Source organism: Scomber japonicus, chromosome 4 (genome assembly GCF_027409825.1).
Source record: "Scomber japonicus isolate fScoJap1 chromosome 4, fScoJap1.pri, whole genome shotgun sequence".
Taxonomy (NCBI): domain Eukaryota; kingdom Metazoa; phylum Chordata; class Actinopteri; order Scombriformes; family Scombridae; genus Scomber; species Scomber japonicus.
In genome coordinates this window covers 5,030,133-5,046,364 of record NC_070581.1, presented here as the reverse complement: position 1 = coordinate 5,046,364, position 16,232 = coordinate 5,030,133, and the positions used below count along the sequence as shown (strand labels likewise).

Here is a 16,232-nt window from a genome sequence, read left to right as displayed (position 1 = left end):
GCTGTAGTAATCACATAGATATATGTAAATCCATTTTGGGGTGTGTTTCATGAGGCATCTTAATCTTCCTATTTATATTTAATTTTATTTATTTATTTACCTTTTGGAATAGCTGACTGTGATTTTGGCTACAGTGCTTACTCACACCAAGTGGTAATGCTTGAGGCAGGACAACAGGAAATTGAGACAGTAGCACTCCAAAATAATTTGAATGCTTGATTGCTTGCATGAATCATGTCATGACTCTCTCTCGCTCTCTCTCTATCTCTCGCTCTCTCTCTCTCTCTTTTTCTCTCTCTCTCTCTCTCCCTCCTCCTTGCTATGTCTCAATCTCTATCAGGGCATCGCAGGGACAGACGTGGCTAAAGAGGCATCGGACATCATCCTGACTGATGACAACTTCAGCAGCATTGTGAAGGCGGTGATGTGGGGACGAAATGTCTATGACAGCATCTCCAAGTTCCTGCAGTTCCAGCTCACGGTCAACGTAGTGGCTGTCATAGTGGCCTTCACCGGGGCCTGCATCACTCAGGTAGATGGATTTATAAATAAGTATACAGACGAAGGCTGACACGCATGCACGCACACACACACACATAAGAGACATGCAGCCGTCACTTTTGTGAACATCACTCTCCATATATCTGCTACGACACTGAGATGCTTTTTACACATTCACTCACAATGTAAGCAGAAAGACACTGACGCACATAGAACCACCTTTACCTTCACCAACGCACAATGTGCAAATAATATCCACCTGCATAGATGGATAACTGTATGTATTAGAATTATTGTCATTACTGAGGTTCATTCTGACTTTTTTGGTCCAAAAAAAAGATGGGCTCAAATTGAGCTATGTTGCCATGGCGACTAACCCAGCAGAACCTACAAATTGCCCGTCAGGTTTCCAGATCAAAACACATGAATGAACCCCATGTTCTCTCTAGCCAAAAGAAAAGAATTAATAAATACACATTGTAAAAATGCAGCCATTGGACAAAAATACTGCAGTCAAAGTTTAATTTTTTGATGATTCATTATAATGGAAATAAAAAAATAAGGCTTCTAACTAATATAATAGGTCAGTTGTAGCATTATTAGGAATAAGTAATATTAATTGCACTAATATTGTGTCAGTGTAGATTGATAGTGAAATTGATGATTTAGCACAAAAACACTGTGAAAAGGGAGAGCAGCAGCCGGGGGTTAGTGAAGCCAGACTCATCTGAACTCAGTTGGTGAAACAGGCGTCTGGTTGCCAATGTCTCTCTGCAGGACTCTCCACTGAAGGCAGTGCAGATGCTGTGGGTGAATCTGATCATGGACACATTTGCTTCTCTGGCCCTGGCCACCGAACCCCCCACTGAGGCCCTGTTGCTACGGAAACCATACGGCCGGAACAACCCGCTCATCTCCCTCACCATGATGAAGAACATCCTAGGCCACGGAGTGTACCAGCTGGTCATCATCTTCACCCTCCTGTTCATAGGTGCGTGCAAACACACATGCACAGGCACACACTAGTACACAGACAACCATGCAATTTCACAAATACAGCTAAGCAGTTAGAGTGTTCAGAAGTTTATTTGTCCTGGAGAAGGTCAAACACACTACTGAACAACTCAGCAGGTAATTCTAACTTATTTCACACCTCTCATCTCATTTTCCTATTCAACCTGTTTCCTTCCTCCTCCAGGTGAGCGCATCTTTAACATCGACAGCGGCCGCAACGCTCCGCTCCACTCCCCTCCATCCGAGCACTACACCATCATCTTCAACACCTTCGTCCTCATGCAGCTTTTCAACGAGATCAACGCCCGCAAAATCCACGGAGAGAGAAACGTCTTTGACGGCATATTTGCCAACCCCATCTTCTGCACCATCGTTCTGGGAACCTTCGCTGTGCAGGTAAGGTTTTAACCTTTTCATGTTTTCTTAGACTTCTTATTTATTACTGTGAAAGTGATAGTAAAGAAAGAAACAGGGGATGCAGGGACTAGAATTGAGCTGAGGAGGTTATATTATCATTATGTCAGTGGTATAAAATGATCTTCAATTGACAATAATATCGTTTATCGCGATTATTTCTGAGACAATATATTGTCCAACAAAAGTACTCATCATGACAGGTCTAAGTTGAATTGTGATATCTTGCTGAAGTTGTACTTAACTCAATGGGATTGAGATAGTCATAATGTATATTTAATAAATGTAATTATTATTTTTAAATCATGCTCTACCAATCAGTTGAGATATCCATTAATATTAAAGATAATATTGCTCAATTTGTTGAGATAAATACATATTTTTTAAGCCTTCAGTGAAAACACAGTGACTAATTAGGTCAATGCAGTGTGATACTGCTGATAGTTATAATAATAATGAATCCATTGACTATCTCACTCTGATCACTGCATTGCAACTTCGGCCCAAATTCTGTGTCCAGATAGATGTTTATGAGAAATATGAGACAGTCGTCAGCAAAGCTTTGTAGAATATCAGTAAAAAGAGGATCGATTAACTGAAAAATGGTTGCAAACTGTTTGGCTCATAATTTAAAGGAAAATGAATGTCAGTTGAATAAAATGTGTTAAAAAAAGGGAAGATGTTGAAGGTTAGAAAATTGTACAGATCAGAGGAGGAAAGGGACGCTGGAGAAGACACAGAGAGAGAGGAGATCATTCATTGTGAACAGGTGATTGTGGTTGTTGGGTGACTTTATTTCTAAAGCAAGACAAGTGTATTGTGTTATATATGCAGGAAGACATACAGGTGCTTTGATGTCTTCCTTACTTTCCTTACTCAGGATATCACTGTAATCCTGGAAAGGTTGTAAAAGTACAAACATCTATGTGATCATCCTTGTCTTTCTTGCTATTACCTGATATTCTGTCCAATAAGGAGTCCAAACTTTACCAACCTCAGAATACAGAAGAAATACACTGGATGGGGAATTGTGAGCACAGAAAAAACAGACAAGCATACAAAGACAGAGTGAGACATTGAGAGGAAAAGAACAGGGATATTTTCCAATGCTCTTCAGTGCTGGTTTGTACTCTGGGGAAGAAACCAGAGAAGAGAGAGAGAGGAGAGAGAGAGCTGGTGGATTGGTGATGGGAGGGGTGGCAGTGATTTGGAGTTTGACAGCGACAAAGAGACACTTCAGAGGGATTTGGGAAAGGAAGAGATGAAAGAGCTGGAAGACTGGAGGCAGCTTGAGAGAGGTGAAATAGAGAGAGAGATAAGTAAGAAAGATGGATCCCTCCTCTCTGTATAAAGACATTACTGTATATGTTACACTGTATCGTAATCTCAGTGAGATTTATGACGGTGCAGTTTGGTGTCTGGATGATACTATCACTCTGATAAGCCTTGTTCCCGCTGTACATGATCATGTCGCTAGCCTACAACTACTGGAGCAAGTAGACCTGTAGGAGCATGGAACACACTGTCACTGTGCTCCATGTTTAAAGACCCAGAATGTTGGAACCATCGCCAGCACACACATACTTAATGGGATGATTAATGTAGTTAAGGTCATGTGTTCTCAGCTCTGAATGTCACGTGGAACTCTCATAAGCACAAAAAAAAGGGAAAAATATATTCATACAGTATCTCTCTCTCTCTATATTAGGGCTGGGTATCGACCGAAATAAATAGATGTTTTGATACCAAGTAGTATCAAAACATCTCCGTCAAACGATACCTGCAATCAATCCTTTTTACACCCGGAGCTAGAAAATGGGACTATTAGTATGGACTTGTTCACAGCCAATCAACGCAAGCATTCTTCAATTAAATGCGACATGTGATTGGCCCACTGCCACAGCAGCTACAACCTGAATTTGTGTTAGCACGCTTAGCAGTTCAGCAGCCAAGATGCCACCTAAATGCTGTAAAGTGTGTCTACACTACACACCTGTTACACCAGCAGGTGCACTAAATGTGTGATGGGTATTGAATGAATTACTCAGTTGGTATCAGTATTACTTTAAGGGTTCTTGGATTGGTACTAGTATCATCATTTTTTAAATGATACCCGGCCGTAATATGTTTATATAAATATATGCACAAAGTCTGTAAAGTCTGAGTTTTGTGAAAACGATCAAATACAAGTATTTCTCTGTATTTTCAGTATTATGTTGGATGTTCAGTCACACATGATGGAGCAATGTGTATGTGTGTGTGTGTGTGTATGTGTGTGTGTGTGTGTGTGTGTGTGTGTGTGTGTGTGTGTTTTGACCAGCACAGTGATTAACTGGTCGTTTCACAGCGACACAGTTTAGAGACAAATCGGCAGCAGACTTAATTTTCCAAAAACAATTGACAGAGTAAAACTCAGATCATCCTCCAGCCACTGGTTGGTCTTGTGTAGACCTACTCTATGTGAAAAGTGCCTTGAGATAAACTTTGTTGTGATTTGCTGCTATATCATTTAGAATTTTGTTTGAATTTTGAATATTTCCTTTAAAAACAACTTAATTCTTAGAATTTGGACACATTGAGGAGTTTTACATATGTAGCAGTATACTATACACTGACCCAGAGAAATGATGTTCTGCTATAATGATTCAGGTATGGATACACATGAATAATCTTTAAAAAGATGCAAAACAGCTGTGTACTATATTATACATATTCAGTTCTCAAGTTACCATGACATAATGTGGGCCATATAGGCATGAAGGATTAGCTATACCTCAGGAATAATAATAATTAAAAGAAGAAGAAGAATAATCTTCATCATAGAGCACCTTTCAGTGATGTAGCTCAAAGTGCATTACAGAGAAAAATAGACGTACAGCACAGTATGAACGTACAGCAAATGAACAAATAAATATTTATATTTAGTAAAAATAAGTTAAAATGACACTAATTAAAAGCCAGATTAAATATATATGTTCTAAAAATACTCTCGGGGCCCACATCTCATCTCATCCTATAGCTTTAAGTAGGGTATTCTATCATTTTGGAGCATAATTGAAGAAAGCTACCTACCACTACCTATTTTCGTGTATGCATAATTGTGTGTATTTAAAAACTCTTTAAAACAAGGAAACTTAAAATCTGTTCTAAAAGGGCCAATGAAGTGTAGTTAAAACAGGAGTAATGATAATGTAAATAATATGTACAATACTATATAATAAATACAATACTGCCTGTGCCTGTGATGTTTTTTAAATGCGTAGATTACAGTGGTTATGCTGCCTTGTATTTCCTATTGGATATCGTGACCAGACTAGAAGTCAGAGGTGTTGACTGTTGACGCATGCTGCTGTAATTCTCTTGTTTGTTTGTTTGTTTGTTTTTACAGTACAGTATGTGATTGCTGCAGTGGAGATAGATGGCGCGGCGCCTGGATTTTGTCCCCTGACATTGTGTTTTTGTACGTGTGTGACAGCGCTGACGTGCCTCTATGTGTTCCTGCCGCAGATCGTGATCGTGCAGTGGGGAGGGAAGCCCTTCAGCTGCGCCCCTCTCAACATGGAGCAGTGGCTCTGGTGCCTGTTCGTGGGAGTTGGAGAGCTGCTCTGGGGGCAGGTAAGCAGCTCTTCAGCCTGCTGAGTCAAAACCACACTAAACAAGTGTAGGCTGGCAGGCCTGGTTTACCCAGAGTTTCCCCCTGAGGTGAGGCTAAGGAAACATTACGGTGTTAGATAACACTCTAATCTATCCTGTCTGTGCTCAAACTGACAGTTGAAATAATCTAGTATTATCTTATCTACCACATGTGTGTACGAGTGCAGGTAGGAAAGGCTCACGGCTGCAAATGTTTGAGTAGAAATGACATTGTAACAAACCCGGCTTCCAGGTGATCGCCACAGTGCCAACTGAGCGGCTGCCGTGCCTGAAGGAGGCGGGTATGGGCCTGGAGCCAGGAGAGGACGAAGGAGAGGAGATGGCGGAGGACGAGGAGGAGATCGACTGCGCAGAGAGAGAGCTGCGCCGCGGACAGATCCTTTGGTTCAGAGGCCTCAACCGCATCCAGACCCAGGTACAGTTTGACCAGACCTCCACAATTAAACCATAACCAAAACTTTTTCATAGGAGGACAAACGCAAAGGTATCCAGACAGCACAGCACCTCAACCAGAAGCTTCTCATGGTCATGATAAACAGGCAGTTTCTTTACGGCCTCTTATAGATAAATTATTTTGTTTCACAGAAAACATAGAAAATGGAAAAATAGAAATAAATACACACCTTTTGCACTTTTTAAACAAATGATTTATTCCTGAACAGTGCCTGAATAAACTGCCAGTATCATGACCGTCACACACTAACAGAAGAGACTTTTGGAAAAAAAGAAAGTTCTGTTAATCAATCTACAGCATTATTGTTGAATTGATTTAAAGCCTAATATTAACTCTGTCTCATTTGTTCTTACTCTTCAAAAGTCAGTCTCTCTCTCACTTTCTGTGCTGTTCCTCTCACTTGGGCCAAACATAATGATTCCAGTTTTTTTCCCTCTCCAACACAGCTGACTTTTCTGCTCTCAAACATGGGGGGAAAAAAAACAACTTTCTCTAAGTTGGAAGCTGTATTTTTAACATGTAACAATCACGAGGAGAGAAGAATAAATGCTGTGATTGAGTGTGTGGGTGTGTGTATGTGTTTACGCATCGTGTGCAGGTTAAAAGCTACAGTAAGTAGACTTGACTTGATGAATTGATTGGTTCTCGCATTGCGATGCTTGGTGTGAGAAAGAACGTTAAGACGGCGAAAGCAGCTCCAAACATGAGCAACAGTCTGCTAACAGCCTCCAGGCAGCGTTTAGAGAGGCAGACTCTCAGACTCTTAAGTGCCTGTCTTAAAGTGGTCGGTTTTTTCATGAAGAGGGTTCGGTCTGAGTGTGCAGGAAACAAATAAAAGCACACACACACACACACACACAACCTCATATATACGTGCAGGATTAAAATGCTGTTTCTGTTCTTGTCTGCTGTGACAGGAAATGTTTTAAAAGGGACTACAACTACACACTCATACACGCTTAAGCGCACACTCGGACCGGCCTTTCCTGCCCTCACTGAGTGCTGCTGTTTTGTCTCTGTCCTGCAGATGGAGGTAGTGAGCACGTTCAAGCGAAGCGGTTCGTTTCAGGGAGCGGTGAGACGGCGCTCCTCCGTGCTCAGTCAGCTACACGACGTAAACACTATCTCTACCCCCTCTCACGTAGCTCTCTCCACCGCAACAGCCAATACCAGCCCAGCCCCCGGGAGTGAGTCCGCCGAACGCATGTACACACATATACACACATAAATATATATATATATATACCTGCAAACACACTTGCAGTCACCTTCTCTCTGCCACACTCATTCAGACACACACACAGACACACACACACTGCTGCACGGCACGTGGACTGCAGTACTTTTACTCTTTATATGGTTGTGTCCCCCTTTTCCGGCTCGCTCGCTGCTCGTGTGTGTGCAATGTCTCCTCTATTTCTTTTCTCTTATTCCCCCCTTTCTAAAAACAGCACCCAGTCCCGACCAGCTGTGTAATCCTGGTCTGATCCGGTCTGGTCCAAAAAAAAAAAAAAAAAAAAAAAATCCAGATCCGGTCCCAGTCCAGAGTCTCGTTTTGTCGTTCAGTGTTGGTTGGGTGCGGGAGGCGGTTCGCCGTTCTCTCTCTTTCTCTCTCTGTGTGTGTGAAGCGTCCTCACAGAAGCAGAGTTTATAAAGAGAAAGTAAAAAATGACTCGTGTTTTAGAAAGAAGAAAGAAAAATAATTGAAGCGATGAATCAGTCTGGAGGATGCACCCTCAAAAAGTTCAGAGAGCAAACGGCAGCTCCTCCCGCACCATGTGTTACTTCCTGTCTGTGAATGAGGTCAAGCGTGGTTACTGTGGTTGACCCAGTTGTAAACACCAACAACTAATGTAACAGAGTGATGTCATTTGTTTCTCTAAAAGAAAAGAAAAATAACATTGACAAAATATAATATTTCTGCAACACTTCTGTGACTCCTTATTATAGCAAATGCTACAATCAGCCCTCACTGCTATAGAATTCATACTCATTACCAAGTGGCTTTCATATGGCTTCTGCAATTCTCTAAACTGTAAACCTTCGAGTATAAATGCCCCATAACACACTGCTGTTTCCAAGCTTACGGTTAAAAAAAAAGAAAAAAAAAGAAAAGAAAAATAAAGTTCCCTCTTCCTCTATCACTCTTGCTTCTTTCTCTCTTCTTCTACTGCTCCTCTCACTTTTTGTTTGATGCTGCAATTTTCTGTCAACTGGTTATTTCCATAACAGTATTTCCAGCTCCGACGTCACAAGTTTGGCTCTACAAAAAAGTCCTGATTTCTTCTCTATGTCCAGTCTGCCCCCTCTTCCTCCTCCTCTCTCTCTATCTATCTCTCTCTCTCTCTCTCTGAGTTCTCTCCTCTTTCTTCTACATTTATGAGGTATTACAGGTTCCCTGTTTGCTCCAAGTCAACAGAAATAATGTCTTCTAACTGTTCTGCATAAGTGGAGTTGTTCTTTTGTAGAGGTATTTAGATTTTTACCAGATCTAAATACAGGCTCTTGTGTAGCATATTGATAAGATTTCTTTAGTAGGTTTCTCTTCATTTTTTTCCTCTGTTTCTATTATATTTAATTTACTTACTTTATCCTTTACCTCATCCCTTTTTGTCATCCTCCCATCTCCTTACTAGAATAGCATCCACCCCTCATGTTTTCTCTTGATTTCTCTGTATGTCAGTTCTGCGCGTGTCTGTGTTTTGCAAGTGTGTGTTTACTTGCTGACATATCCGAGAGCCGTAGTTCGACTTCTGTGTGTTCCTCTGTCAGTGTGTGTGTGTGCGTGCGTGTGTGTGTGTGTGTGTGTGTGTGTGTGTGTGTGTGTGTGTGTGTGTGTGACAGCGCACTCATGTGTATTCAAATGTGCTGGAGTATGTGTGTGCGTGCGTGCATGTGTGCGTATGCGCTGTCTCCTCATTTGATTGTCTTCATCGGTCTTCTCAGTTGCTTCTCCTTACCTTCCTTGCTCCCTTCTGTCCATCCTTTCCCTCCTCCCATTCCACACTGCCTCCCTCCCCACGTCGCTCCATCACCTGTAGGTGTAGATACAGAAATGCTCCGGGCTGCGCTGCTGACACCTCATTGTTGACTGTGATCATTCTGTACAGATGCTAGGAGATACCTGAGCTTAAGTACTTTGGAAAAACATCCTTCGTCCTATCACTTTACAGCATGATTGTAATATGTAACAAAACAGATGTATTATTCAGTGATATAGAAAAGACTGTCAACATGAAGGTGTGGATAGAGGGATGTACAAAGTATGGAACTAGAGTCCAGGTCCCATCATTGCCAGCTCATAGCTTGCTTTTTCAATTCTTCCTCCTTTATTTGAGGAGCTTGTTGTGTCCAAATCTGTTATTACTCAGCATTCTTACAGCGAATATATTCGCATTCTAAAGTCAGTCTTGTGATTCCTGATGAGAAACCAAATGGATTTGGACAAACAAATGGGATGAGGAGGAGGGAATGTGAAGGAGCAAGCATTAACGTTGAGTTTAACGTGACCCGGGGTTTGCTTCTCTGAATCACTTGATGTTGTATGGAGGAAAATAAAATGTACAATCCCTGACGTTTGCTTTAGATTTCAGGGTTGGCTTTATGCAAAAAGAAAAGATTCAGGTAGTGTCCAATACACAGAAAAGTATAGTGTTTATTACTGTTAACAAATCCCGTGAAAAGACATAAACAAGTCTTATGTGTGTATCCAAAGTCTGATCAATGTGATTTCTCAGTGCCATGGAACTCCAATGTTATCCAAACACTATTAACAAGACAACAAGCCACGCTAGCATCTCTGTGAGACTATATTAAGACTCAGCAGTACTTTGAGCTACATCAGCATGCGAACATGCTAATGTTTAGTTGCAGATATAGTGTTTACCATTTTCATCATAATAATGATTTAGATAGTTGGCATGCTAACACTTGCTAATTCACAATACAGTTTCAACACAGCTGAGGCTGATGGGAATGTCATTAGATTGGAAGCTACTTGGTTTCATTAGAGAAATAAAAAAAATGACCTGATGATGATGATGCAAAAGGTTAAGGAATCACTACAGATATTATTATATTATTAGAACGAGATCATGAATGTCTGTACCAAATTGCATTACAATCCATCCAATCGTATAGAGACATTCCATCTGCTGAAAATATCCCACCAAACAATGCACTATTTCCTACTCTTTGCCAAAAAGTAGCATTTGTTAAAAAGTTTTATATTAGTTTTATGGAATTACAGAGCTTCTAAAGAATGAAACTGCACATTTATGAGACGCTTGTAAAGCTTTACATTCTTAGTAGGAGTGCCACACACAGGATATAGCAGTAAGAACATATTGAGAGATGGACTCACACATTATCTGTGCTGTTTTTTTATGGGATTGGTTGACAACATCATAAATATAGACTATCGCCAGCCTTAACCTTTAAGTCCTTTTCTATGTTTGCCTAAACTCTGTTGATATGATTATATGTATCAATCCCCAAGCACTACAAATAATTACCCACTGTATATTTAATGCAGACAAACTGACCTCTGTTCCTCCACTGCTGCTCGTCCTCAGTTAGCTTCAGGGTCATTACTTTACTCCACTACCCAAAGCAGACCCAGCCCTCAGTCTTGGCGCTGTGCCCCATTGCAGTATGATGTGCGTAACCTCTGACGTCGACACCCATCACCTCGCTGACTTTTACTGCCAAATCTATCATCGCAGGGGTAAGAAAAGAGCCCAGGCATAAAGAAAGAAAGGTCTAAAATATTCCACTTAGATATGAAAAATGATAGATGATGATTTAGCGTGCTTCATGCATTCATCCGCCTGAGCTGTGCTGGACCGTAGTGATCCCTCTGGATCATTTGAACAGATCTATGGATCCAGTTTGTTTTCATTTCAGGCTGGTCTAGTTTAATCTACTTGCAATTATGGATATAAGAGTTTATTTAGTCAAGGGAAGATAAAGGAGAATGGGCCAGACTTCAAATCCATCCTAAGTTCCTCAGTTCTTTGCTAATCTTCCATATTGAGCAGGAATATGCATCGGATTGAGGAAGGATTGCTGAGGTGTTGCTATGGATGTAGAGCTCAGTCATCACATCAAAAAAGGCGGGTGCCACTCAAGAGTCTGGCCACGAGTCAGGAAGTGGGAGCCATTAACCAGCCATCTAACTCACAGCTTCTCCCTGTATTTACGTTGCAGTTTTTCTTCTCATCGGCAGTTGATTTTACATACAGCAGCCTCTACCTTCTGGCTCCTATTTCCCCTCCTCATACTTTTTAACCATCATTGTTTTTCCATCAAGCACTGCTGAAAGAGCCGACAGGGAGAGAGGGAGAGAGAGAGCGAAAGAGAAAGAGAGAGAGAAAGTAACACAGCAGTGCCCTGACCTCCAAGGCCTCTCCGGTCACAGTGTGGGCGTTATATACTCGAAAGTTTACTCTGTCCATGGAGACAAAATGAAAACAAACCGAGCGCCGACGAAGTGAGAAAGTAACATTCTGAAACATTCTCAGTCTGCATGAGGTGTTTTTCTACTGTCTGACAGGCTCTTTGGAAAAACAGATAAGCACTGAACCTACTGCTTGACCGTTTGTCTGTACGTTTGTCTGTCTGTCTGTCAGTCTATCATATATGCCAGAGTCACATATAGAGACTCCTCCTAGTTTGGCCAACTGCAGCACTGACTCCTCCCTTCACATTCAGCTGTCTTGACCATCGACCTCTCATAAATCTCACAGTTTGGAATTTCAGTCGGTGTTGCAGTTGACATAAAGCTTCTTCTGCGGTGATCTTAGTCGGCCAAACTGTCTCTATGTAGGGCTCTGCCTGCCTGTGCTTGTCAGTATATTTGCATTGAACTGTCTCTGTTTCTTTTGAGCTCATGCTGCTTCTTTTCCTCTGTTTTGGGCTTGTGGGAAGGGTGCATGGAGCAACTGCAATGGCAAAGGAATGTGTTTACGCACGCATACACCATACACTGCATAATGCACCTTGAAGTACACTCATAGACCTCACTCTGTGTGTGTGTGTGTGTGTGTGTGTGTGTATATGTGTGTGTGTGAGAGAGAGAGCGTGAGTGTGTGAGAGAGACAGAAAGAGAGCATAAGTGACAGCGATTTGATTCAGCATGACCTGGCTGCCTCTCTGTGTGTGTGCGACTGGGCTTTGACTTTGAACCAAGCACCTTCCGTTTCTATTGATCTGACCAATCACATGCTGTTCTAACCTGCTGATTCTCTGTGATGCCACCTTTCTGTTTTTGCAAGGCTTTTTATTTTTTATCCTGCAGCAGCTTCATCATTAGCTTCATCATTATTTCAATCACTCTGCTCTCCTCTCTGTCTCACTGCTGCATGGCCCGCAGTACATTTTGCACTTATGCATGCATGTGTGTGTGTGTGTGTGTGAGTGAGTGTGTTTGTGTGTGTGTGTGTGTGTGTGTGTGTGTGTGTGTGTGTGTGTGTGTGTGTGTGTGTGAGTGAGTGTGTTTGTGTGTGTGCATGGGAGATGCTGACTGGCTGACTCACTACCCGGCTGTTGATGTGTTTGCGTGTATGAACCAGCTCTCTAAAACAAACAGCACTGGTGATTGACAACTTCCCGATGCATGCAGACGTCAACCACCGAGCCGCATAATGTGGAAACGACTGCTGCTGCATGCATGCTCGTGTGTGTGTGTATGTATATGTGTGTGTGTGTGTGGTCACTGCTATAGGTTCTTGCCTATTTCTTATTTTATTCTACATTTAACTAACATACTCACTATTCCTGCTTCTTCTCCATTTGTGCCTAACAACCATTCTCATTTGTGTGTGTGCATGCAGTGTGCTAAGGTGCGAGTGTTTCCCCCCACACCCTCCTGACACACACACGCACACACACACACACACACTCATACAGACATGCCACGTGTATATGGTGAAACGTCTGCAGCTTCTGTGATCTTTGTGATGGTGGCTACTGAATGCTCTCATGTTGTGAGGTCTGACTGCTGTGTGAGAACTGACAGAAACATGTCATTAGCCAACTCATTTTGAAACACTTTTTTCTTTTTTTTTCTCCACATTTGTCTTTTAGAGATGCACAGGATCAGGTGGACACTATCGTGATAGTTGTATGACCAAAATTGATTGCAAACTTTGTGAAATTCCCTTGATATCTTAAAAGGAATCATGCACTTATCATGAGTCAATATGATAAGTTGGGTTAATTATATTTACCTATTTTCTGAAAGTCATACCAATCATTATATGATTCATGATTTATATTTACTTAATATGACTTAATACGTTTTTTAAATGTATCCATGACCAGATAAATTCAGTTCAAACCTTTCCACAGATGTTATTTCCTCCCATTTATTAACTGTCTCCTATGACAAACAGGTAAAAACCATAGATCCCATTTGTGCCTTTATTATGAAATCTTCTTGTAGTGACCCTTTAAATGATCTGTCCCAGCCAGCATGTCCATGTGGGCCCCACATGGGTTAAATGCGGGCTACATTGGTACTGAGAGGGTATGGGCTTGAACTGGGCAAATTTTGAAGGTCCCACATGGTTTCATTAACATTGACCCCCACATGTGAAGCCCACGTGGGCTGACTGTATGAGCCCCATAAGGGATCTAAGTCGGCTAAGTGGGCATGGGCATAAACAGGGCAAATTGTATGGACCCCATATTGTTTCAGAAACATAGGCCCCACGTGTGTAACTTACCTAGATGGGCCCCATCTGAAACCCAGTCAGAACCCACTAAGCACAGGTAGGGCCACCATGAAAACTGCAGGCAAACCCTTATGTGACCCACATGGACATGCTTTGGCATTTAGTTACTTTAAGAAATAGCTCAACATTTGGGAAAATACACTCTCAAATCTGTATGGTAATATGAATCTATGGCTTAGCTTAGATTAGCATGACTATTGGAAACATAGGAAAACAGCAAGCCTCCCTCTGCCATCTGCCTAGCACCTTTAAAGCTCACTAATTGGCATGTTATACCTCTAGAGTTTCTGCTGGTTGATTGGCAACCTTATGGTGATGACAAGACTTCAAGAAGTTACTGCTCCTGGCCAAGAATAGTCTATCACCTAACCCTCCATAAATGTTTTAATTTTTACACCTGGGGTTTTGGACGGATTAAACAAAAAATATATAATGTGTTAATTAGTGAGCTTTAAAGGTGTTGGTAAGTGGATTTTTTTTACTTTGTTACCAAGATAGCTGTTTCCACCTATTTCCAGCTCTTATGTTAAGCTAAGCTAACTGGCTGCTGACTTTCATATCAAAGGGGCAAAAATGGGAGTTGTATCAATCTTCTTGTCTAACTCACAATAATCCCCCAAAATATTGGAACTAATTCTCTAAGGTTGTGCCTCCTTGGCCTCGTCCATTTTGGTTAAATACAGCAAATAAAATTATTTTCAGCTTCCAGAGCTCCTCTGAGTAAAATGATAAAATATGTTGGTAGACAATGAACAGAAAACTCAATGTGACTATTCAAATTAACTATAAAACCTGACTGTAGCCACCTGGCCCTGAGTGTCTGTCTGTCTGTCTGTTTGTCTGCTGGAGGACACAAGTCTGTCTGTCTCTGGGCTTCCCTTGTCGGTTTTATCCTTTCTTTTGTATGACTTTCTCTTCTCTTTTTTTGTGGTCTCTCCCTCATCTTTTTTCCTTTCATTAGATGCGAGTGGTGAAAGCATTCCGTAGTTCGCTGTACGAGGGCCGGGAGAAACCGGAATCCCGCAACTCCATCCACAACTTCATGGCCCACCCGGAGTTCCTCATCAATGACCTCATCCACAACATCCCGCTGATCGACGACACTGATGTGGACGACGAATCAGAGCTCAGCAGATACCAGCACCTGCACCCGGCCCTCCGCAAACCTCCACCCCCTCCCACCCAGCCCCAGCCCCCAGCCCGCACCCGCCCTACCCGCCCCTACCGCCAGTACAGCCTCCCGGTGACCCCATGCAACCGAAACAACAACAACAACAGCAGCAGCAGCAGCAGCATCAGTTCAACGGTCACCCATGGCAACAAACACAGCACCAACGCAGTTATCCCCTTCAACCGGAGCCCCCATCACTATCACCAACACCACCACAACCATCATGGTAGAGACAGGCCGTTGAAACCCTCCACCCCTCACCTTGCCCACCTCTACTGCGTGGAAACCTCCTTATAACTGAGCTGAACGCTGGTCGGGGGGGGTGGAGGGGAGGAGAAAGGGAATGGAGTCTTGGGGAGGGGAGGAAAGGGGGAGCAGAAGAGAGGGCTGTGGACACAACATGACATTTCCATCTGATCTCCCTTACAACGAGCTAACAGGAGGGAGTGAAGGAAGAGGGAGGTGCAGGAGGGAGTGGACAATGACCGGAGACTTCTGCTCAGAACTCCCTGAGAACATTGCGACTTTCCCTCCCTTTGCCCCCCTTGCTCCAGCCCTCTCAGTCTGACCCCCCGACTCCCCCTGACACCACCAACCCCCCCACCTCAACCCCACCTCCACTCTCTTGAACCCGCCGCCCCCCGTCTGTCGAACCCTCCCACCCCACCTTGACGTCATGCACACTTGTCTCACACACACACGCACAGTTCTGCTCTCTGCCGCGTCGTCCTGAGTGACGGTGGGTTGGGGGGAGTGAGGGGGACGGACATCCAAAAAAAAAAAAAAAGAAAAAAAATTACACATCCCTCAAAGCTTCAACAGAACAGGCCCATGTGGCTATGGGGGCTGACTCACTCTGTTTCTATTGGTGTTCATCCTTAATGTTGTTGTCATTACCCACCTATCTACCTGCCATGACACTACAGTCACCATCACTTACCTGGCTCTAATCTACAGCCACTTCCAAACCACTACTTTGCTTGCGATATAAGTAACGCTTTGTTAAAGCTTTAACTAGACTATCATTTCCATCTTCCGACTCATTTATTTTATTCATAACATAATGGTGCTCATTCATTTTCTTTCTTTTTAAATCGGTTTTATTTATCTCTTATCTCTTTCTCTCTCTGCTTGTGAAATTTTTACGTAACGCCTTTTTAAAAAAAAGATATGATTTTCTCTTTTTTTTCATTCCTCTCTCTTTCAATGTGTATATGTGTATTGTCTTGTCTCTTCTGAAAAAAAAACGACAAAACGTAACAAAAAGAGAAATTGCAAACAAAACAAC

General features: G+C 42.4%; 1 protein-coding gene across 1 annotated transcript in view; it reads left to right on the top strand.

Moving 5' to 3' along the window:
- Positions 1 to 15,241, top strand: part of atp2b3b (ATPase plasma membrane Ca2+ transporting 3b) — a 36,694-nt gene extending 21,453 nt beyond the window's left edge. The window contains exons 19-24 of the mRNA XM_053318361.1: positions 341 to 532; positions 1,279 to 1,492; positions 1,700 to 1,911; positions 5,437 to 5,544; positions 5,816 to 5,998; positions 14,735 to 15,241. Of these exons, the coding sequence (XP_053174336.1) occupies positions 341 to 532; positions 1,279 to 1,492; positions 1,700 to 1,911; positions 5,437 to 5,544; positions 5,816 to 5,998; positions 14,735 to 15,241 (1,416 nt within the window). The remainder of the gene's footprint in view (positions 1 to 340; positions 533 to 1,278; positions 1,493 to 1,699; positions 1,912 to 5,436; positions 5,545 to 5,815; positions 5,999 to 14,734) is intronic.
- Positions 15,242 to 16,232: the final 991 nt, after the last annotated feature.